General features: G+C 40.1%; 3 protein-coding genes and 1 pseudogene across 12 annotated transcripts in view; 3 read left to right on the top strand and 1 right to left on the bottom strand.

The window, feature by feature from the left end:
• Positions 1-17,028, bottom strand: part of CUNH17orf100 (chromosome unknown C17orf100 homolog) — a 41,189-nt gene extending 24,161 nt beyond the window's left edge. For 3 of the 9 annotated variants that reach the window (XM_023530439.1, XM_023530434.1, XM_023530433.1), the window contains exons 1-2: positions 16,006-17,028; positions 11,898-12,025 (exon numbers count right to left, since the gene is read on the bottom strand). In XM_023530439.1, coding sequence (XP_023386207.1) covers positions 16,322-16,720 — 399 coding nt within the window. In that variant the 5' untranslated portion in view covers positions 16,721-17,028 and the 3' untranslated portion in view covers positions 11,898-12,025; positions 16,006-16,321. Of the gene's footprint in view, positions 1-346; positions 379-722; positions 1,180-7,292; positions 12,026-16,005 lie in introns of those variants that run through there. The other 6 variants (XM_023530437.1, XM_023530435.1, XM_023530436.1 and 3 more) reach the window with 6 other exon arrangements.
• Positions 17,029-17,084: 56 nt separating this feature from the next.
• On the top strand, positions 17,085-24,334 carry MED31 (mediator complex subunit 31). Its single transcript, XM_011359768.2, has 4 exons — positions 17,085-17,200; positions 18,043-18,120; positions 18,389-18,485; positions 23,106-24,334. Exons 1-4 carry the CDS (start codon positions 17,173-17,175, stop codon positions 23,296-23,298), a joined length of 396 nt encoding a protein of 131 aa, XP_011358070.1. The 5' UTR covers positions 17,085-17,172; the 3' UTR covers positions 23,299-24,334.
• Positions 18,041-24,421, top strand: part of KIAA0753 (KIAA0753 ortholog) — a 68,520-nt gene continuing 62,139 nt past the window's right edge. The window contains exon 1 of one of the 2 annotated variants that reach the window (XM_023530429.1): positions 18,041-18,120. The gene's annotated coding sequence lies outside the window, so the exon portion shown is untranslated. Of the gene's footprint in view, positions 18,121-18,388; positions 18,486-24,421 lie in introns of those variants that run through there. The other variant, XM_023530428.1, reaches the window with a different exon arrangement.
• On the top strand, positions 20,143-20,261 carry LOC111739542 (annotated as a pseudogene).

Below are 24,421 nucleotides of genomic sequence, written 5' to 3'. Positions count from 1 at the left end.
ATATCACTGATCCTTTCCTCCATTTGGTTGATTCTATTTCCCAAGCTTACGATTTCATTTTTCAACTCTTGCAGTGTGTGTTTTTTTAATCTCCAGAAGATCTATTCTGTTCTTCTTGAGGGTTTCAATCTCCTTGCTCTGCTCATCTAGTTGTTTTTTCAATTCCTGAAATTGTTGATGTGACTCGTTTCGGAACTCACTGAGTTTTTTCAGAAGTACCATCCTAAATTCTCTGTCATTTAAGTCGCACATTTCTATGTCTGTAAGTTTATTTTCTGGAGGTTTTTCTCTTTCTTTCTGAGATGCCTTGTCACCTTGGTTGTTTGTGGTGTTTAATGGACTATTTCTCCACCTGGGCATTAATGGAAGTGCATTCTGCTGTTTTTCCAGAAAAAAGATTTATTATATAGAGGTCTCTCTTTAGCCTGCTACAAAGAAGGCACTTTTCTTTTGGTTTCCAGTAGGTGGCATCTAAGCCTCTTGGATCCCTGCTTTGATACAGCCTAAATAATGGGTTTTTTTTTTTTAATTTTCTCATAGAAATCTAATCACACTCGCTACTCTCAGTTTCAGTCTCTGTCAGTGTTAGCAAACAGTTTCGGTAGTGTTTGCTCAGATTCCCTGGGGATCTGTGGTGTTTGGTCTCAGAGGGTATGGGGGAGGGGTCCTCTGGGTCAGGGGTTAGAGGCTGCAGCTCAGCCTCAGTTTTGCAACCGGGACTGGTAAAAAACAACTGTTGTTCCTCTGTGGTCCTATCCTGCTTCTCTGCTTTCTGCCCTGATGACTGGGCCTTGCCAATAGCTGCGTAGAAGTCCTAGCTCTTCCAGGCAGGGTTGTTCAGGGAAGTCGCCACACCTTCACCCCTTCCCCTCCTCCTGAAAGGAGCTCCGGCAGTGCGAGAGGCAGCTTCCTTATTTCTCCCTGTCCGCTGCCTGACAACACCCAGGGTTCTGATCTGTGGTAATACTTATGCGCAGATCCCACGTTTAGACGTGCTGGTGTGCAGTTTGTATGTTTTTTGTTCAGTTTTAGATGTTCGGCTTATTGTTGTTTCAAGGGGAGAGATCTGAGGACATCTCTCACTCTGTCATGTTTCCCAGAATCCTCAATTCACAAGCTTCAGCTGCTCGTAGGTAGTTGCTGCCATCCTGCACCACCACCTCCTTCCCTTTACACCTACTAAATTAGCATGCATTAACAAAATGATAACATCTCACGTTGCTGAGGTTGTGGCAAAACCAGCTTAAACACACTGTCAGTGGCCCTGTAAATTAGCTCAACTTTTTAGGGAAGAAATTGGGCAATACGGCTCCAGTGCTATTAAAATGTTCATCTCTTTTTACACGGTAATTCCATTCCTGGGAATGTGTTGCAAAGAAATAATTTAACAGATAAATGACAGGTTTGTACGTAAAAGATGATGAATGTAGTGCTATGTTATGTCCAACATGCTACAGTATGGCACCATGAATATTTCTTTAAATAGAGAATATGAAGACTAAATAACATTTAAAGATCTTTATGATATGTGTAAATGAGCACAAAACAAAACTATTTATGAAAATTAATAATTACATAAAGTAGCTGTCTGGATGCCAAGGCAGCCCCACCCTCATGGGTGAACGGTGATCCTTGACTCCTGTAGCCATACAGACTCTCCTGTCTTCCCTGCCACTCCCTGTCTGGAACTCTAACCAAGAAGCCTAATCCACAGACCTCAGACTAGAGGAGAGACAGTCTCAGCTGAGCCTGCCCACCTGGCCAGCTCATGATGGCAGCCCCAGAGAGTCTGGATGATGTCCACTGAGTCACTCCAATGTCATACCTCAAGGAGCCAAACTGAACAGATATGGTAGAATTAGGTCCTCATTTAAGAAAAGAGGTAACATGGTTTTTTTAGGCTGTGAAGTGTCTTGCTATTTGCAAGCACAGCAATATGTTTAAGCCAGCTGAAATCTGGACTCCCATCTGGAGCATCACAGGGTAAAGACAACTTAGAACAGACTGAAGGCAAAGGGAGGAAGAATCGTGGGGTCACTCCTGCTGGCCTGCCTCAACAGGAGGCACAGATCTGATTCTGAACTCGAATCATCCAGTTCTATGTCTTCCCCTCACTCCTAGTGGTCATCACAGAATCTGGCAGTGAGAACTCAGTAAATTGTGGGTGAATGAAAAGGATAAAGGATAAAGGAAAAAGATCACATAGTATATGAATGAACATGTGTCACCAAACAATTCTGTCTTTATTCAAAGCCTGTCTGGCTTTCCAAAGTGCCCTTAATGATGCTCCAGAGAAACTATGTCCCTTGTGCCTGCCCTGCTTACTGCCAGAGGATGCCCTGCCTTACAGGGACTGAGAACATTCAGTGACCATGCCTGTGTCCAGACAAACTTAATCTTGTTCATTTGGTCCATAGTTACTGGACACAAAGAGGCTTTATCATAGTCCCTCCTCTTGATGTGCTTTGAATTTCATGGGAGAGACAGGAGTAAACAAGGAAGAAAAATTCAAGGAGTGATCACATGAGTGCTGTGAAAAGAGGCTGCAGTGTGGGGGAGTGAGAACATCCAGGAAGTGGGCTCAGGTTGGGGTGGAGGACCGGGCAAGGCTCCTTGGGGAGGTAAAAATGGAGAAGGATTCTACCTGACAGAAGAAACATCAGAGGGCCAGGGGCAAGCACTGGAGTCCACCTCGGCTTCCCCCAGCTTTTCACCCATGGGCCTGCCAATGACTTGGGCTCTGTGCCAGCCAGTTCTGCCTGGACTGATGCAGAGAGTGCAGTGCCAGTCTGAGTCTGAGTCCAAATTGTTGAGGGTTCTAAAAACTCACCTTGTCAATTTATTCATTTCTTCATTTGCTTACACCACAAACACTTATTGCACGCCTGCTCTGTGCTAGGTATTACTACAAGTTTTGGGGGATATAGTGACAAACAAGCAAAGTCCTTGCCCTTCCAGTGGGGAAAATGGACAATAGACAAGTGACAAATAAAATAAATTCACACTAAAGAAATAGAAAATAAAGGTTAGGGGATAAGGGTGATGAAGGTGGGAGAGGGGGAGGGGGTATCTAATCAGTAAAAATCAATATCTGATTTAACACCTAAATGATGTGAAGAGGCAAACCATTAAAATCTGGGGAAGAACATTCTAGGCAGCATACATGGAAAGTGCAAAGGCCCTGAGGCAAGAATTAATTTGGCATATTTAAGGATTAGCATGAAGGCCAGCAAGGTGGAAAAGGAGTCGGTGGTGGGTCAGTGGTAGGGTATGAGAGCAGAGAGGTGGCAGAAAGCCAGGCCTGGTCATGACGCTGGCTCCTGGGTTCCAGGAAATTACAGGATGTCTTGCATCGCAGCCAGGTTCTTGCCTTGAGTTAAAGGTTTCAGGACTAGATCCAGGCCCTGCACACTAATATGCTTGACTGGGCCACACCCTCAACCAGAAGTACCCACTGGATCAGATGAGGACAATGGACAAGTCACACCTGGTGTGCCATTCTCACAGAAGACTAGATCCTCCAGCTTCTTTGGTTTCACCCATTTCTATGCTCTCTTCCGCCTGTTCCTCCAGGGAGTAGAGTTGGAGTCCCAGCATAACATGAAATCAGGTCACAGAAAGTGTGCTATTCAAGAGTGAGCACGAGTAGGATGTGGGCTGGAGCAGTGCCTGGAGGGGCCTTGTGGAAAATGATGCCAGAGAATTAAGAGCCAGGCTAGGAGTAGTGTAGGAGGTGCAGAAGCACTAAAATGCTTGAGGAAGGGAGAAGGAAATAGTGAAACGTTTGAGGAATTTAATTTTAGTAGCGTTTTGGACATGGATCAGAAGACAGGAAAGGAGACCAGGCAGAGAGATAATAAGACTCTCAACTAGGGCAAGAGGCATAGGCTGGTTTCAAAAGACAAAGCACATAGACCCATTGGACCAACTTCTATAGCGGGTAGTAATTGTGAGAAAGAAGTAAAAGATAATGGCTATTCCTACCAGGCAAGTGAGCAGACAGTATTATTCACTGAGAAACAGCAGGTGGAAGTGTGAGGGAATATGGCCAAAGTTATGGTGGGGAGTAGGGGACAAGAGGCACATGGGCCAGTTTTGGATGCTTTGAATAGAAGATGAATCTAGGCCATGAAAGAAAAGATGTCCAGGCCAGGAAGGTCTGGTGCTCAGGAGGGAGGTCTAAGTGGGAGGGACATCAGCATTTAGGCAGCAGTTGGCACTGTGAGTGCTGGGGTACAGTGTACAAAATAAGAAAAGGAGGTGGGGAAATAATTCTGGGGACCACTAACATTCGCAGGATTTGGGAGGAGGAGAGGACATAGTGAAAGGAGACTGGGCCAGGGCATGCAGGCTCATGGACATCCAATGGAGGAGGAAATTTCAAGGAGGGGATGGTTCTCAGTGTCAAATACTACAGAAGGGTCAGGGAAGATAGAGATTGAAGAGAAGCCACTGGATTTGACACTGGGAATAGCAGGAAGAGATAGTGGGAAGGACAGATTTGGTGCAGCTAGGCTGCAAGGGTAGGAAAAGACTACCAGGATGGGGAAGTTTAAGCAGTGAGTACCGACAGCTTTTTGAGGAAGTCTGGGAGAGAATAAAATAAGATGAAATATAGCTTAGGAGTGGTGCGGGGTGGGGTGAGGAAAAGGGACTCCAGTTTGAGAACAAGGAAGATGAAACGTTTTGTTGACTTAGGCAAGGGAACAGGAGTGGGAGAGGTGTCTCATGGACCTCTCACTTCTTTCTTCTTCTCCCCCTGCTCAAATCTCAGGCTTCCTGGGACTTTGCACACATCTCTTCCCAAGTGGTTGTCCAGTTTCCATCTGTTCTTGCTCAGGAAGGCAGTGTTCACCACTGTGTGGCAGGCAGGCAGCCTAGTCCATCATGAGACTGGCTCAACTGTTAGAAAGCTTTCCTTGGAGATCTGACACAGATGTGGCATAGAGTTGGGATTTCAATGGGGCTAGGCATTCTATGTTTGTAGATCTTATAATAAATTTAAAAAATTCTTCCTGCTATTGGGCCCAAATGCATCCCCATGTAGGTTTTTACCCTCTGATTCTAGTTCTACTCTTGAGGCTTCTTCTGACAAAAACGGCCCTTCAGATGGCAGAAGGAAGTGGTGCCCACTTTGTCCTCCTATCATGGGCTTGAACATCCCCTGCTCTTCTGATGGTCCTCCAAGATTTCTCCTGAACACAATGCACCCTCACTATTCTTTGAAATAGATACACTACTAGAGAAATAGACATCTATTCCTCTCATACTAGCAGAAGCTAGTGGTTGAGAGCCAGCCTAGGTTTGTATCCTAGCTCCACTTCTTCCTAGCTGGCATCCTTGGGTAAGTCACTTACCTCCACTCTGCAGTAGAGTCCTGACCTATCTCACCTAGCTGTGAGGAATGTGTGAGTTAGAACATGTGGAGTGCTTTGAACAGTGTCCAGGGGAGAGTGGGTGCTCAATGCAGGTTCACTGCTCTCAGATATCAAAGCTCCTTCTGGAAGGGACTGTGAAACACAAGAGTCTCCCCTAAATCAATGAGGGCATATCACATGAAGATGCTTTGATTTCCCAAGATGAACATGGTTAGGGCCCAATCCTGAATCATAGAATGTTGGTCTGAGAAAAACAAGACACCTGAAGCATCCCAAGGGTGTTTTGAAAGTCCAGAGTCAAGAATCCAATCTGGGGATGGAGAATGGAAAGTAGCTACAGCAAAGCCATCTGGAAAGTGCTTCTCTCTTAAAAGCTGTCACTCCCGTAGGCAAAAGAACTGGATTTTCCGTTAACAACTGTCATTTTAGGCCTGATCTCAGGCCTCTGTCCTGCTTGGCACTCCCCCTAGCTAGGTTTCTGCTCATCCAAGGATCAGTCTTTTCTGTTGTGTAGGGATTTTCTGACCCCTGCCGTCCACTGTCTGTCATGGCACGAATTTAAAGATGGTTACTGACTCAGGGGGCCCTGTAAATGGGAAACCTCAGACATATACTTTTTCCAACTTTTTTGACAGTGACTCCTAGTGTTAATATATTTCACACTGTGACTATACACAAAGGTTTCACAAAGCAACTCCTACCTTTACTATGTGTGTAAACTCTAAAATATTCTATATTTTTCTACCTTATTTTGTTAATAAAAAAATTCTGATTGCAATCCACTGAATTGATGTCACAGCCCCAGGTTTTTTTTCTGGAGTTCACAAAACATTAATTTAATTTACTAAATTAGTACTCTAGTTTCCCGAACTTCATTCAGTGTATATCATATCACTTTCAAACATTTGGTCACATTAAAGGCCAATTTTTAATTTTTATTTAAATCAATTCACTAAAACATTTTTAAACGCCCACTATAGCCTAAGTAAAATATTGGTGAAATTATAAATTTGAGGACTAGCTGTATATTTTCCCAATACATACTGAATAAATATTTAACTATCAAAATAAAAAATATTTCCATACCTCCTAAAATCATCTTGCACAACAGCAGTGTCTGCATTCCTCACTTTAGGAATCACAGATCTAGAGATTAGTTCAAACATTTCATTTTACAGTAGGGGCAGTGAGGTCTAGAGATATGAATTAACTTATCTGAGGTCTAATTTCTCAGTCAATGGGAAAAAATGTGTTGTCTGGTCACAGGAGGGAAAAAGGGAAACAAAGGAGATTTACATCAAGGCTGCCCCTGGCCAAATGCTATGCTAAGTCTATCATTCTTACCACTGCTGGAGGGAAGCCCAACCCCAAAATCTCGCCATAGCCCAGAGATCAGTTTATAGTTATTTTGGCAGAGCCATTTTAAGACTTTCGTAGGCCTTAGACAGCGTTATTTTTGGAGATCCTGATCCATATCATATCATGAATATCACAATTTGTCCATGTTGGCACTGACTAATTTCAATTTTGTTTTTTTCTTTTTGCATTTTGAAGCCAATGAATTTTATAAGCTTCAACCATTTTTGCAGGCCCTTAAAAAAAGCTCACAGGCCCTACATTTATAGCCTGTTGTCCCTAATGGCTGAAGTGGCTCTGGATCTGGTAAAAGAATCTGATCAATGAAGACACACTAAAGTGCAATTTTATTACTTAAACCCTCTCTCCTGGGGGAATGTTTTCAGGCCACTGACAACTAAATGCATGAGTTTCCAGTGGTGAAATCTTTGTTATTTTGGTAGACTGGTGAGAGCAGTGCCATTTCAGGTGGGTTAAAAGCCGCGTGACTGACAAGCTGTTAACAGTCTGAGCCTCAGTTTCCTCATTAAATAAAACAAAGGGATTAGACTAGATTGATGAATTTCAAAGATTTTATTTTAGCATTGAGTCTCTTTTCCAAATGAAATCTCATTATCAGACAAAAAGGAGACCTGGCTCTAAGATGGACAAAGCTCTGATCAGCCCTCTGAATCTAACAGATATGAAGTTTATGATGTGAAGACATCCAGGAGAATCTCCCCTACATGTTTGCAAAGATAGAGAGGTTTCATGTAGACAAGGGGAGGTTTCAAGACCTCTGAAATTCCCCAAGCCTTGATCAGATCTCAGCTCTAAAATACAGTACATTTTTCAAAACTCTTTGACAGTGGTTCACAATAAAAAAATAAAGTTTACATCAAGCTAGAGTATGTATGTACTGAAACAAAAGTATGTTCCTAAAACATACTTTTATACTGTAGAAGAAAATATTGTCCCATACTTGGTCTGGGTCAGGGACATTTAGGGAATATAATCCACAAACTTGTCCTTGAGAATTAACTATATTTCTGATAAAATGCTTGAGCAATTTTCTGATAAATTTTGATGAGATAAGACCTCTGTGAAACCAGTTATCTATGAACTCAGCTAATATCAACTTTGGGAGGGGCCCAACGGCCTTTAGCTATCTTTCAATAAATCTAATAATCCTTAACCAGAACTTTTCCCCCTCATATCCAGTCTAACAATGGTTATCTAACCATTCTCTTTTCCTCTTCATTGTCCTTACCAACAGATACTTGTTGAATTGTCCAGGTAGAAGCCCATTCCCTTGCCATGAGATTGTAATTTAAACTTTAACACTGAGTTATACTAAATTGCCTGAAGCTTTTTCTGTCCTCTCCATTCATTCCTTGATGGTGTGATGCACTCTGATATTTTCTGTTCCATTCTATTTCATTTTTAAAAATGCTGACTGAGACCCAGTAAATTTATTTGTCTTTAATGGTTTTGACTGGAAGCTTAAAAACCATCAAAATAGCACTCCTGGCGTATTAGTCTATTAAGATGGAAACACAGTGCTACCATCATAAAATAAAACCAGTGAAAAAAGTCAGGTCAAAGAGTGCTTACTTTCCCTGAGTATCTGGAACATGGCAGGAGTTGAGTAACTGTCTTTTGAAACCTAAAAAGTAATTAAAATTTAAAAAAGGGAGCACGTTACAAACTTTGAGAATACGCTTGCAATGCAAATGAGAATTTGTATTTAGAACATTTAAAGGACTCATAAACATCAAGAAGAAAATGACAAAAGAAAAATGAGCAAAGGATACAAACAGGTAATCTCAGAAAAGGAAGATAATAAGCAAATAGAAAGATGTTCTACCTCACTTATAGACAGTAAAAGAAAGAGAATGGAATTATTAAAACTGAGAAACTTAGAGGAGGAACCCCTTAGAGCTGAAACTCACACCTCTGAGAAGGGGTATTAGTGAGCTGGCACTGGTGTTCTGAAGTGGGGTACAATAAAGCTGGTTCTTCAAATATCAGAAAATTGCCAAGTGGATGCAGCTCCTGCTAAGAGAAGGCCCTACTGCAACCGGGGTGAAGTGTGCTGGTGGGATGCTCACATGAACCATGAGCAGGAAGCCTACAGAAAGTAGACATGAAGAAGTACCTCCCTCCTTCTCCAGCCCAGAAGGCTCCCTCTAGTACACCTTATTGGCAGAGTGCAGCATGGGGCCAGGTAGCAAAGCAGAAATGTGGTTTGTGAAATTACAGCCTCAGCCACAAAGTGGAATGTAGAAGAAGAATCTGGAGTCAAGGGACAAAAACATAACTGCTACAGCCCATAATATTGGCTAACAAACTTCCATACCAAAAGAAAAAAATGTCGTTTCTAACATAACACAACTATTCTTCACAGAGAGAAAGATGCTATTACAATCTCCTCAAAAACAAGGACACAAGTATCCCTTTCTGGGAGACAGTTATTACACTATCCATCTCTGGGCTATGGTAATTCCACACATTCAGACACACGCCCATCTGAATATTCAGTTATCCAAAGACTAAATTGTAAAATTAATGTCCAGTGAAACATTAATTAATGAGGCAGCTTCCTGCCAAGGTGAAGTAACAGGAATCAAATTTGCCATCCTGTCTGAGATAACTTAAAAAAAAAAAAAAAAAAAAAGACAAAGGCGAACCCTACAATTGCCCTAGCTTAATGCCTGAAGGCAGCTTTGAGTCTGCAGTGTAGGAAGGAGGAATCCTGTCAGAACTTGGCAGTTTCCCTGAGCTGAGAAAACAGAGCTAGGAGTCTGGAGAGTTCAAGGCAGCTAGAATTTGCAGGGCGAAGTGTTAAAAATGAGAAACCTGCATAGAGAGAGAACTAGAGATGAGCAAAGTTCCCCTTGAATATTCAGCTGAGTACTGATTATCATGTGCATGTGAGGGCAGGAAAAGAAACACCTGAAAGGAGAGGGAACACTCCTAAAGCTCACATAATGCTGAGAATCATGCTTGTTTCTACCAGTTGGGATGGAAAACCTCATAATTCAGGGAGTATCAGAGTACTCAGGAGGGTTTTGCCTCAGTAGTGGGAAAAAATTAACCTTTAATTTAACACTACTCTGGACTCACTGAACAAAGTTTAAAAGCAAGTCTTGAAAAGGATAAAATTATTTCCAAATAATTTAAATGTGTCCTAGAACAAAGCTCAAGAATGTTTATAAGAATACGAAAACAGCTAACACACAAGATAAAATCACAATGTCTGGCATGCCAACAAAAATTACCAGGCATGCAAAGCAGCAGGAAAATACAGCCCATAATGAGGAAAAACATCAATTAATGGAAACTAAACCAGAAATAACACAGATGACAGAATTAGTAGATAAAAATTAAAATAGTTATCATAACTACATTGCATGTATTCAAGAAACTAGAGAAAAAGTTGAACATGTCAGAAAGATATAAAAAAAATATGGAAGAATTTCTTTATATATGGAAGATATGAAAAAGACCCAAATTGACCCAAATGAGAGACGACTGAGATAAAAACCAAACCAAACCAAACCAAACCAAAAACAAAAACGCTAGATGGTATTCATGACAGATTAAATACTGCAGATGAGAGATTAGTGAATTTGAAGACATAGCAATAGAGACATTGGGTAGCAGTGAAATATAGAGAGGAAGTAAAAAAAAGAAAGAAAGAAAAGAAAGAAAAAGAACAGGATCAGTGAACTGAGGGACAGCATCAAGTGGCCTAATATACTTTTAATTCCACTCCATGAAGATAGTGTGGCAGAAAAATTATTTCATGAAATAAGAAACAATTTCCAAACTTGATGAAAACTATAAAACTACAGATCCAAAAAACACAATGAACCTCAAGAAATATATGCTTTTATGCTACATAAAAGCACATTATAATCCAATTGCTAAAACTAATGATAAAGAGACATATTGAAAGAAGTCATAGAGAAGCCCTTGTACAGAGGAACAAAGATTAGGATAGAGTAAGATTTCTCCTTGGAAATAATGCAAGTCAGAAAGCAGTGAAATAACACTTTTAAAGTACTGGAAGAAAAAGAAAATAAGAATTCTTTACCCAGAAAAAAGATATGTATCAAAAATGAGGGCAAAATCAAGACTTTACTGGACATATAAAAATTGAAAGACTTCATCATCAGCAAACCTCTGTTAGAAGAAATGATTAAAGAAGTCTTTTAAGTAGAAGGAAAATGCTGCCAGATGGAAAGCTGATCTACACAAGGAAATGAAGAGCACCAAAATGCTAACTATGTGAATAAATACAAATGACTTTTAAAGTAATTATTTATATTTCTTAAAAAACCAATTAACTGTTTAAAACAAATATGCTAACAGTGTACTGTGGGGTTTATAACACGTGTACAAGTAAAACGTATGACAATGATAGCAAAAAGGCCAGGAAAAATGAAAGTATACTCTTGTAAGGTTCTTACACTATGTATCAAGTAGTACATCATCATGCAAAGGTAGAATATGATAAATTAAAAATGGATTATATAAACCCAAATGAAACTAAAATAAAACAGAAAGAGTAAATAAGCTAACAAAGGAGATGAAATGGAGTAATTAAAAATATTAAATACAAAAGAAAAAAGAAAAAAAGAGGAATAATAACCAGAGAGTACAAATAGAAAACAGTTAGATGGTAGATTTAAATCCACCATAACAATAATTACAGGAAATATAAATGGTCGAAACATTCTCATGTTAGCAGAAATTATTAGGATTAAAAAAAACCAAGGTCCAACTATATAATAAAACAAATCCATTTAAGTATAAAGACACCAATAGGTTGAAAGTAAAAGGGTGGAAAAAGGCACACCATCCTAACCATAATCAAAAGAAAGCTGGAGCAGCTATACTAATATCAAATAAAATAGATTTCAGAGCAAAGAATATTAGTGGGGCTACAGGAGGTAATTTCATAATGATAAAGGGGCTAATTTATCAAGCAGACACGATGATGCTAAATGTTTATGCACCTAATAACAGAGCTTCAGAACAGTAATGAGATGTTTTTGGAGCCTTACAGGAGAGTGCTCTGTAGAACTGCACATAAATGTTACTTTCTTCCTTTTCTATTTTTAGTATTATCTACTATGCTTACTGTAAATTAATTAAACTTAAGGACACTATACCTACCTTTATTTGGCTATCAAAAGAAACCATCCTAGGAGGCAGTAAATAGTGGTTGCAAGAACCGCTGCTCTTGGCAAGTTACTTTTGGCTTCTATGGACTTCAGTTTTTCTATCTGTACCATGAAGATCAACTGTTTTGGAAAAAAAAAAAAAGTTTTTAAACAGTAAATTCTTTCTCCAGCTTAATAGTATATGGAACTCATATAAGCATGTGGAAGCCCGTATAGGCTGAGTCAAGTACCAGGGCTTGCACTAGCCGTACTGGGATTGGGGTAACAGCAAGGATGGAGGACTAGGAGTTCTGGGAGATCTAAACAAGAACTTGTGCCAAATACCTCATTGGTTGAACTATTAATTCTCCCTGTGGCTTGTATGATCTGGGTATTCTATTAATTACATTCTTTCATTTCAAGTATTTTTAATACAATATACAGTAAATAAATATGCTGAATTTTGTAAGCTGGCCTCAGCTTATATGTAAATGAATGGACTAGAGGAAAATGGCAGGTGCTGACTTGTACTTATTTAATTTTTTAAACTAACCTGATTGGCAACAACTGAAGGCAAGTAACAGTTATTTCCTAACTTAAAAAATCCAAGAGATAAGTAGATTGAGCCATTAAAGGCTTTCTTGGTTGGTAATGGAGGGACGACACTGCTCTTTGCTCTTTACTGTACACATGTACTTAGCATTATATACCATATCACAGATAAAACAGCACCCGTGCTCCTTTGGAGCTTCCACGAGTGGACAATGTGGGGAGGATGCTGACGCACGGTATGAGTAGCAGACATTTATAATATGCAGCAAATACATTAAAAATTATGACAGATACAAGCTTCTTTAATATATAGGATCATTTTAAAGCTGTGGAATCTGACGTGTAAAACAGTATGTATAGCAAATATCTTGTCACATATTTTTCTTCATGTCACTTGTCTTTTTTGACACTTTCTTGCTCTGTGTGGATTTCAGCTTTGAAACATGGATAAACGAAATTAGGAGGAAGAAACATAAGTAAAACTCTTCTTATGAAACAAGGATGACAAAAAGAAAGAAGCTATCAGAATCTTGTATCCTTCCAAGAGAATAAATCATCTAGAAACCAAGTGTTTGACTTTTTCACAGTACCAGTCTTACAAGTAATACTAAGAAGGGGGATAGAAGCAATTAATGCAGAAAAGTCTGGAAGGATATACTCCAAGTTGATAACATTATTTCCAAAGGATGGGAATGGAAAAGAATGATGACAAATTATTAAATTGTTCTTTACACATCTCTGAATTATTTCATTTGTTACATGAAATAAATATCACTTTTGTAATAACAACAACAAAGAACTCTGTTAAAGAAAGCAACTATTCTGTTCGTTGAAAAAACACTGATTAAGAGAGTGTTTTTATGTAATGCACATAGTCTGTCATGTTAAAAAGAATTAGTAAGCTCACCAAAGCCTAAAATTCCAGTCTAATTATTAGTTTATAGCAGAAATTGTATGAGGTAGAAGCATGAGCGTAGCCTCTGGGGTTTCACAATATTCCCCTGGCCTGAGCTCCTATTCTACTGGGCAATCCAGTGCACTCTCCTGTAATTAACTGTAGTAATGTGAGTAATGACTTAGCACAGTGGCTGAAAACAGCAAATACTCTGCTTCACAAGAAGGTCCTACAGAATCAAGGTCATTTATATCCTGCTAGATGGGACTGATTTCTTCTGGGGTAACTATCACATAAATTATTGAAAACAGAGATGTAGGGTCTCCTCAAAAATCAACATATCCCTCGCCTCTGAGAGCTCCTGCCCTGATATTTGACACAGGTCACTACTGCGAAACCTCTCCCATAGCATAATTCTGCTATGTTTAGTAGGGTGCTTCCTTAAATGGACCATGCTTTCGCTTTTTAAGCTGCTAGAACCTTCAGGGTTTTCAACCTTGGTACTATTGACATTTTGGACCCAGTGATTCTTTGTTGTCAGGGGCTGGGTTGGGGATAACCTGTGCATTGTTGGATGTTTAGTAGCATCCCTGGGCTCTACCCACTAGATGTCAGTAGCACCCAATCCCCACAGTTACAAAAGCATCTCCAGACATTGCCAAGTGTCCCTTGCGGGGCAAAACTGCCCCCAGTTGAGAACCACTGTTATAGATCAATTCAGTTGTTCTTCAGCCATCCCATAAGGAGGCTAGGACTACACATTAATATCCATGCACCTCTCTCTCCTCTCCCCGCAAAAAAAGCAAAAAAATCCCTTGAACTTTTGAACCTTTGTTTTAAGACCTTCCCAGGAGCAGTGTAAAGTTATCTGTGAAAGTCAAGTTTTCTGAAACGTTTCTAACATTTTAGTGCATTCTCACTTACTGGTGGCTACCAAAGGACTACAGGCAAAGAAAAAGGTATGTTAAGCCAGGCTCTGTGGGGATGAAAGGGAGGGAAGAGGTGTTCAGCCAGCTGAAGCTCCTTGAAGAACAAGATTTCAAATTCATTCATGCAGCACAAAATGAGTGAAACAGACTGGCAGACGATAGTCACTCAGTCCTGTGGCTTTAAATACCATCTATGTACTGATAACCCCACATTTTATATTTCCAATCTTTACTTCTCTTATGGTAGCCAGCTTTTTGCATTCAACTGCCACCCAATGTCTCTAATTGTACAGGCATCTCAAACTCAACATGGTCAAAACGGAACTGATTTTTCCCTCTTAAACCTGATCTCTCCCTAATATTTGGGCCATACTACCATACACCAAATTGCTCAAACCAAAACTTAGAAGTTATCCTTGATTCTTTTATTCTTCCTTCTCTCACCTCCATATCCATCAGTCATGTCAGCTCTGCCTCTGAACCTATCTCTAATCTGCCTTCTTTTCTATAGCTCTATTTTCTAGTTGCCTCCCTAGTATGAGCCACTATCCTTTCTTACTGGACCACTGCATTAGCTTCCTAACTAGTTTTTGTTTCCTGTCTTGTCCTCTACATCAAGATTTCTCATTCTCACACTACTGACATTTGGGGCTAACTAATTCTTTGTTTGGTGGGGCAGGGGGGTGCTATCTTGTGAACTGTAAGATGTTTGGCAGTATCCCTGGTCCCCAGCTACCAGAAGCCAGTATTAAATCTTCCCCCACCCTTCAAATGTGACAAATGAAACTGTCTCTAGACATTTCAAGGGGATAAAACCAGCCCCCAGTTGAGAACCACTGTCCTACATCCTACGCACAGAAGCCAGGATATTTTAAAAACATAAATCGCATTATGTTACTCCCCTGCTGAAAACCCTCTAATGTCTTCCCATTGACCTTAGAATAAAACCAAAGCTCCTTACCGTGGCTTCCAAGACCTCCATGAATTGGCTCCTGCCTATTCTCTAACATCCTCTCTTCCATACCATGCTCTCCCTCATTAAGCTCCAGCCCCACTGGTCTTATTTCTGTTCCCTGAACATTCCAAGCTTGCTCCCATACAATCTTAGCACTTGCTGTTCCCTCTGCCATGCACTCTTCCCAGATCTTTGCATGGCCCACTGTTCACCCACACAAATATCAGCTCAAAGAATGCTTCGTCAGCAAAGCCATCCCTGACCATTCTATCTAAAGAACCCCTTACGCACATTCTCTATCATGTTACCTGTTTATTTCCTTCATAATGCTAATCGCAATAGAAAACTGTCTTGCCATTTATTGTCTGCCTCTTCACCAGAGTGTGAGCTCTTCAAGAGCTGGGACTCTGTCTCCCTTGTTCACTGCCATTGTCCAAGTGCCAAAATATCATCTGAGATAGAGTAGGAACTCTATAAATATTTCTCCCCTCTATCTCCTCAAGTATCAGGTCAGGTTTCCCTTCTAAGAACATTCTTGTTGATGTTATTGATCTTCATTTTTAACTACATTTGACCTATGTTAAAAAGTGTGCGGCTGGGGATACCACGTACAGGGCTTAGTATAAAGAAAATAACTATTTTGAAACATAAACAAAGGTTAATTAATTAATTAAACTCTGTTCCTTGTTCCTCAGGTTGTTGGCAGGTATATAATTATTCTACTGTTTGCTCCCTGTCCCTAGGTTTGAAGCAGTGAAGGCTGTTCAAGGACTACGAATCTCAAACTCACCTGGCTCATAGGATCAAAAAGCCTCTTTGTCCATCAACTAAATTTGTACAGTACCATGGGCCTGAAATCTTTTTTTGCTGGCTTCAAGTCAAAATAGTTGCCTGGGTCAAAGGCAGGATGTGTCTAAGGTGTGGCATGGTCAATAAATGTTGACTGAGTTCCAAAGCCATAGCCTGGCTGTTTCTTACATTGATTTATGGGCTGTTTCCACGAAATCAGAGATGATTGGTCCACCCGGAAGCTGGATGGCTGCAAAAGGGAGGCAATTCAGTCCTGGCTGAGGGCCATGACCCTTTTGTGGCCTTTGGGAAGCATTTCATCTGGCCATTTTTACATTCTGGCGGGCTGCCGGCTTGTCTTGCCGGAGCGGGCTCTCCACGCGGTGTAGAGACGTCTCCACCCGCAGAGATGAGGCCCTGACGTGGCGGGAGGACGATTCTGTGCACTGCGAGGAGATTTCCACGTGCTTGGAGGACACCTCGAGGACGTGAGGAAGCCGCTTCCCAGAGGGGGAGAGCGAGGGCCCCTCACTGCGGCTCTGGGAGGTCTCCACCTGCCGAGAAGATGTGCGCACTTGCCGGGAGGAAGTCTCCACACGGTGGGAGGAGGTCTCCACGCGGTGGAAGGAGGTCTCCACGCGGATCGATGACTTCTCCTTGTGGCGAGCAGTCTCCACTTGGGGCGAAGCAGGCTTTCCTCGAAGGGGTGAGGCCATTCTGCGGGTGTACGGGGGCCAAAGAAGTCTCAGGAGACCCCACAGCCCAACCTTCCCCGACAGTCTTGCTTCTGGGTTACGTCACTGGGTGAGGGATGATGTTACAGAGGCGCGTTATGTCACCGCAGGCAAAAGGGTAGACACGATGACGTGAAAGCATGGGGGTCGCGTGGGGATTACATTCTTCCTTCCAAGTACTGGGCCCTGCCCCCAGGCGCTTTTGGTCCCCAGCACCACGCCCTCGACTTTTGGAGCCAGGGCAGGCGGAGCGGGGGATGAGCCGGGACCGGCAGGGAATGGGCGGAACCTTCCGCCCCCGCGCCTGGCTGTGCCATCCCCCGTATCCCACACTGCCTCGCGACAGGAAGGCGGAGTCGCGGCTTCCGGAACCTCCTCCGCCGCTCCGGCAGTTGCTGTGTTCGGCTGGTGGTGGCCTAACGTCTTTGCTGGTGATGGCCGCGGCTGTCGCTATGGAGACAGGTCAGTAGCGCTGGGAGCCGCGAGTCTTCGCAAACAGAACTGTCCGAGCTCAGACACCTCCTCCCGCCTCCTCCGGGACTCTTTGCAGGTCTAACTCCCGGCCGGTTAGAGTTCAGATCCGGAGGCGTGAGGGCTCTCGTAGCGTCTGGAAAGGCGAAGGTAGTTTGGCCTTTTCAGAGTCTGATATGTTTGCAGGCCATTTTTCCTCACTTGCTAGTTAAACACCGACCCCACGGCCTTCCTGGCGCTAGCGAAACTGAGAGTTCAAATCGGTCTTTTCGATTTGTTTTTTGCGCCTCAAATGAACTTGTATAAGTTTAAAGTATCATCGACACACCTGTACATTTTTCTGCCACTGACGCTTCTCACATAATGCACACACTCCCTGATCTTGCACACCGCCTCTTTTTCAGCTTGAATTCTAAACCTTTCCTTATTGATTTAGCATTCACGTAGTTTTTGCTTAACTTAATCACGTAACAGTTGTAAAGTATAATTAAAATAGTGAATTGCACAGTTAGTACCATTTACTCCAGTGATCACTTAAAATTTCTACATAGTGTCTCACGAGGAGTAAACATCCTGCCCCGCTGTGTGTTTCTATCTGATGACTTCTCTTTAACTTTGTAGAAACTTCTAACAATTCTTTTAATCAGAGCTTTGTTTTTATTAGCCTTCTAAGGAAGGTTTACCTCCTCCCACACTCAATTTAGGCCAACGATCACCTGCCCTTCATGTGGAAGCGTATCAGCTTTAGGTGTCTTTACTGCTCTTTTCTTTCTACAAATCAATATTATATACTGAACTTTATTTTGGATGATTTTTGCTGTCTTTTCTCCTAGATGATGCTGGAAATCGACTTCGGTTTCAGTTGGAATTGGAATTTGTGCAGTGTTTAGCTAACCCAAATTACCTTAATTGTAAGTTGTTGAGCACCTCATTGAATTGAGTGGCTGTTAGTTTTTGACAGAAGAGTTGCAATTCATAAGTGTCTACTTTCATACATTCTCAATTGAATGGAATTACTTCTACACTTATATAATTGAGCAAACTGGGACTTGTTTTTTTAATTCAGTGTGTGTTGGTGGTGGGGATGTTATGTAAGTAAATTATTTATGTTGGGAGTCACAAATCAGTACAAAGATTGGTCTGCTCTACAGATTTTTTTTTTTTTTTTATGCCTTTCAGTTCTTGCCCAAAGAGGTTACTTCAAAGACAAAGCTTTTGTTAATTATCTTAAGTACTTGCTTTACTGGAAAGAACCAGAATATGCCAAGTATCTAAAGTAAGTTTAATTTTTATAGTCCTAAATAAGTATATACCTTATTATACTCCAAAACACTGATATTTAATGGACTTCTTAGTTTCACATTGAAAAAAATACATTTTGAATCTCTTCATTTCTTTTATTTGCTACCACTGTATAAGACACATTCATCTCTAACTTGGATTATTGCAATAATCTACTCATGGGTTATCTCTTCTTCCACCCTTATCAGCCAAACAAAGCAAAATAATTTTCTACACAGAGCCAAATTGATTTCTTAAAAATGTAAAATCACAACATGTCACTTTCTTAGACCTTTTCAATGGCTTCCCATTGCATGCAGAATAAAATAGTTTCTTTTCTTGAGCTAAAGTTATATATGATTTGGCTCTATCTTAATCTGATCTTATATAACTCAACATATCTAGTTTATTGACTCGAAGGAACCCCCTATCAATAAATGCAAAGAGACAGCCATAGGCTGAAAATTAAAGAATGCAGGAAGGGGTACTTGTAAGGAAGGTTTTCTGGAGTAAGAAACCTTACCTGAGTCTTAATAGCTACTGTCTTTTTTTTTTTTTTTTTTAGGGCCTCCTATGTGCCAAGTACTGTGCTCATTTAGAAAAATGTATATAATTATATAATAATTGAGGTTGTGCAACAGATGCTGTCATTTTAAGAGGTACTACATTGCAAGAAGCATAATCACAAACCTTTTTTTTAATGGTAAAAAGTCTTCGAATTCACACTTATGCTTTGTCTTAATTAGGTAGTAAAAAAGCATTAGTGAAACTTTTTGTCTTTTTCTTTTCTAAACAAATACAAGTTTGAGAGGAAAATGTTTCAAACTTGTACTTTATCCAATATGCTTTTCTGTGTCTAATAGGTGATACTTGAAGCCCACATCATTCTGTCTGTAGGATTCTTTGCACCCTAACTGGCCCTTTATAAACAACCTCTTATTCATTTAATAATCCATAGAAAAGACTTTTTTTATTAGATTGCAGCAAGTATGTATGTAGACTTAGAGACAGTATTGGACATTGAGTCTTGAGTCTTAGACACTATCACGTTCACACACAACATTGCTGATATGGTAATCTATGGCTAGAGGTTTCCAGTGAGCACATGTTGCTCTATTCAGGGACACCCAGTTTGATTGTTAGCTAGATGTTACAAAGTTCTTCCTTATATTGTGATATAATACACCTTCCTATAGCATTAATCCATGTCCCAGTTTTATCGCTGAATTAATCTAGAACCAGTCTATGCCCTCTTGAGGCAAGGACCCTTCCGACATTTAAGTTAGATTGCGAATTAACCCCTGTGAGCATATCATTCAGTCTGCACAAGGTTTTTGTTATTTCAATAGTTGCCAACATTTGAAGATTGGAAACTTTCACATAATCAGATTTCTAGCTGCTTTTTGAAATCTGGAACATCTGGTGACCCCAAGTCTTCATTTTCACAAATCAATGACGGGCTAGAGCTGAGGAGCAGCTACTTCTTCTAGACACTTTCTACCATTTAACTTGCTTTACTAACAGCCAGTATCTGCACTATAATGTCTTTTTCACATTTATTTTTCTCAACTACCTTCAGCTATTTCTCATATGCTCTCCTTTGGATATTTTGTAATTGTGCCTTATGTTGTTCAGCCGAGAACTAAACACAGGTCTACAGCCATGCCACCCTGAACACACCCGATCTCGTCTGAACTTGGAAGCTAAGCAGGGTTGGTCCTGGTTAGTACTTGCATGGGAGACCACCTAGGAATACCAGGTGTTATAGGAGATAAAAAAATAAATAAGCCTTTAAAAAAAAAAAAAGAACTAAACACAGGCCTTCAGATGTAAGGGTACAGTGGACTAAAGAGCACTTTTTTCTTCATATAGACATTATATTTCTGTTAGTTCAACTTAAGTTTACATTACCTTTTAGGGGGGTTAGGGCTGGGAGGGGAAGGATTCACATTATTGACTTGCTAGAAGCTTTATGCCAACTAAAATCCTTCAGTTCTTATTTTCATTAGTACTATTGAATTCTCCATTTATATCTTGTTTACTTCTTAAAAATCTAAATGCAGAACTTTCCTTTTGTACCTCATCTTGTTGATTAATACTATAATTGTAGCCTATCAGAATATTTATAATTCCTTTTTGTGTCCTTTAATGTATTCTGAACATTGTCTTCTACAAGTTTGATAAATGATCACTGTGTCTAAATTTGTTACTGACTAAATGCTTCTTGAGACCATTCTTTTGGTTTTCACATTAACTTATTTTACAAATGAACTAAACCTTTAGAGGGGTTAAATACCTTGTTGAAAGCCACCCAGCTGGTGAAAGGAAGAGCTTGTATTCAGACCTAGATCTTTTAAATTACCAATTCTCTCATGAAAAAGAAATAGCCAGGATAGGTGTGATTAGGGCATTGCAGGCTTAGCTACTAACAATTAGAAGCAACTATGTATCTTTGGAGTGTAGATAGAACTTGTAATATCTTGGAAGGACAGTATGGTATTGGGCTCTGTTACGCAATGTGGTCCTCGGACCATTAGTGTTGATATCACCGGGGAGCTCGTTAGAAATGCAGAACTCAGGCCCTACCCCAAACCTACTAAATCAGAATCTGCATTTTAAGAAGTCAGTCATGTGCATATTCAAACTTGAGAACCACTGTTGTAGTAATTGTTTTCCAAACTTTAGTCATTTGTATCCCACTTGTAGTTTTGACTCTTGTGTACTTCCTATATGATTTAATGTTTTTTAATTGATTCATTTAAATTTTGTGTTTTCTATTTGAAATAATTTCACTTACAAAACAGATTGGGAAAATAATGGGAATTCCTGTATATTCTTTACCCAGATGTTTTAAAGGTTGACATATTATATAACCACAGTACAATGATCAAAATCAAAAAATATATTATCTAAACTTATGTAATCTACAGACCTCATTCAAATTGTGCCAGCTGTTTTACTAATGTCCTGTGTCTAATCTAAATTCATCAGTCTTTTTTCTATGATGGTGACACAGATGTGATGTTGTATCCTTGTAGGTATATCAGGATTCACAGGAAGTCAATTTACCCACCACTGGTGACGTTAATTTTGATCATGGTTGAGGTGGTGGCTGCCAGTTTTCTCCATATGAAGTTACTATTTTTTGTATTTCATCAGTATCTTATGAGGAAATACTTTGAGACTATGTAGTTTCATATCATACTTTTACCCACTAATTTTAGCATCTATCAAAGATACTTGCTTCAAAGAATTTTTACTATGGTGATTTTCTAATTCTATCATTCTTTCTACATTTATTAGTTGGAATTCAGTTGTAGGGAACATTCACTTGTTCCCGATTTTCCTCTTCATTTAAAAAGTTTTTTCAATAGACTCTTGGATCCTTTTTCTGTTTTTATAATTATGTATTTTCTTGCTCTAGTGATTCCAGATATGGCCATTGGGAGCCCCTTCAAATTGACTCTTGAGTATTTTAGACCCAGCAGTCCCCAACCTTTTTGGCACCAGGGACCCGTGCTCCTATGAGAATGTAATGCCTGATGATCTGAGGTGGAGCTGAGGTGGCGATGCGCCCGTGCTCCTATGAGAATGTAATGCCTGATGATCTGAGGTGGAGCTGAGGTGGCGATGCTAGCGCTGGGGAGCGGCTGCAAATACAGATGAAGCTTTGCTTCCTAGCCCGCTGCTCACTTCCTATTGTGTGGCCTGGTTCCTACCTAACAGTCTATGGACCTGTATCCGTCCGTGGCCCGGGTGTTGGGGACCCCTGCTTTAGACCAAATCCTGATAATTTTTTGAGCACTTTTCTTTGCCACTACATAATATTCCAGGCTCATCTTGTGCTTTCTCTGCCTTAGCCCTGAAATCAGCCATTTTTCAAAAGGACCCTGGAAAATGCTATTTAAAACCCACGATATGGGCACTAAGTGTTCATTGGTACCACAGCGTCATTGTTTCTAGGCCTTCGGCACACAAAGCTCTTTCTATATGTATTAAAAGTAGTAAGTTCATATTGATGTTTTCAGTTTCAGCCCAACAACAGAGTTTATTCTTGCTTTCCTCCTTTATCTTTTTTCATAGCCAGAAATTTGGCTTTCTTTATCCACAGTATATTTACTTACATATTTGCTGCCTTAGCATATTAGCATACACATAAATTTCAGAATTGGTACATCCCCAGGGAAAATTAAAGTGCAATATTTGTGCATAGTTCCTTCTGAAATTGACTCACTTTTAAAAGTTTTTATCAGTATTGATGGAAAACCAAGTTATCAATTAAACACATAATTACTAAAATTAAAAATTCATGTTCCTCACCTTGGAAACCACCAGAATAGCATTATTTGTCCCTGAATGTTGATTCTGCTGACCAGTTATTGTGTGGTCTTGGGCAAGTTACTTAATCTTTCTGAACTTAAGGTTTTCACTTTTGAAATTTTGCTTAATGCTGACTTTTGATCACTAGTTTGTTGCCTAAGCAGGAAAAAAAAAAGTGTACTAAGTTAATGTTATAGAAGTGGTAGGCTATAAGATCATTTTTGAGTAAATGAATTAGAATTTCGCATTATTGACTTAAATTATGTCAATTATTAACTTATAAACTTAAACCCAGGTACCCTCAGTGTTTACACATGTTAGAACTACTCCAATATGAACACTTCCGCAAGGAGCTGGTGAATGCTCAATGTGCGAAATTTATTGATGAGCAGCAAATTCTGCACTGGCAGCACTATTCCCGGAAGCGGATGCGTCTTCAGCAAGCCCTGGCAGAGCAGCAGCAGCAAAATAACACATCAGGAAAATGAAAAGCTGGATCCAGACCAGGCTCTTAAGACATGTATATATTGCTTTTGTACAGTGAAAACAAAATACTTACTACCTACCTTTATTGTGGCAGCACCTAGAACCTTTAGTGTGCTTTTTATCCAACTAACTTTTTATTGTTAATAGATTATTTGTTTAACCAAAACCATTGAGTTTCCTGTGGATTTGTAAGTTTTTATTAGTATTTTAACAGTCCACTGAATAAGAACAGAAACATGTGCTTTAGACCTATTTAAGGAGGCAGTGGGGAGGGAGCAAGGGGAGGGTCACCAAATATCCCAAATTCAGCCTAGCAATATTCTTAATGTACACTGGGGCCTGAGGCAGTCCATCTGGAACCTACTGTCCCTCAGATCAGCCCTTCTACCTCCCTTATCTATAAAATAAGAGGAATGGGGTCAATGACCTCTTTAAATCAGAGAGCAGGAACTGCATAAAGTTTCTTAAATTCTTCAGGAGAGTATGACATACCTGTATCACTACTTGCTTTGCAAGAGCTTTATGGAAGAATCATTGGTATGTTGCTGACCTAGTGATGGTAGAAAGATTGGTGGTTAACTACTAATTGGACTCTTGACCTTAGACTAAAAGAGGAGCCTCAAATACTTGTGCTCTTTTGGGAAAGCTAACATTTGGCAGGTACCACAAACCAGGCACTGTGTTAAGTGCTTAGTTGCATTCCCATTTTATTCTTAGAATAGTTGTTCTTAAAGGAAGAAACTGAGGTTTAACTTGCTTACAGTTACACAGCTAGTAACTGGTAATCTGTGACTCACAGGCTGGACTCCTTCCCACCACTAGGTTATATAATCTCTGATCTCTGCCACTGCCTCATCTGAAGAAGTGAAGCACATTTAAACAGTTGTAAAGCAAAACTGCATGAAGCAGAGGCTAGATTAGATGTGCTGTGCTTTCCTTCAGTGGTTAAGTTCTAAATTCTAAAGCCAAAGAAGGTGTTTTAGGAATAACAGTTCTTTGTTTCATGGAATTTAAAGTAAAAGATCCTTACTCCTTTAAGGAGATTTGGAAGCTGTCTACTCAATATTAGGGGCTTTCAGATATTTCTGTTACCTCCAATAATACATTCCTTTGTGCTATTACTGC

This window comes from Pteropus vampyrus, unplaced genomic scaffold (assembly GCF_000151845.1).
Source record: "Pteropus vampyrus isolate Shadow unplaced genomic scaffold, Pvam_2.0 Scaffold50, whole genome shotgun sequence".
NCBI lineage: Eukaryota > Metazoa > Chordata > Mammalia > Chiroptera > Pteropodidae > Pteropus > Pteropus vampyrus.
Note: the sequence above shows the minus strand (reverse complement) of the source record. Positions and strands in the feature narration are given on the sequence as shown.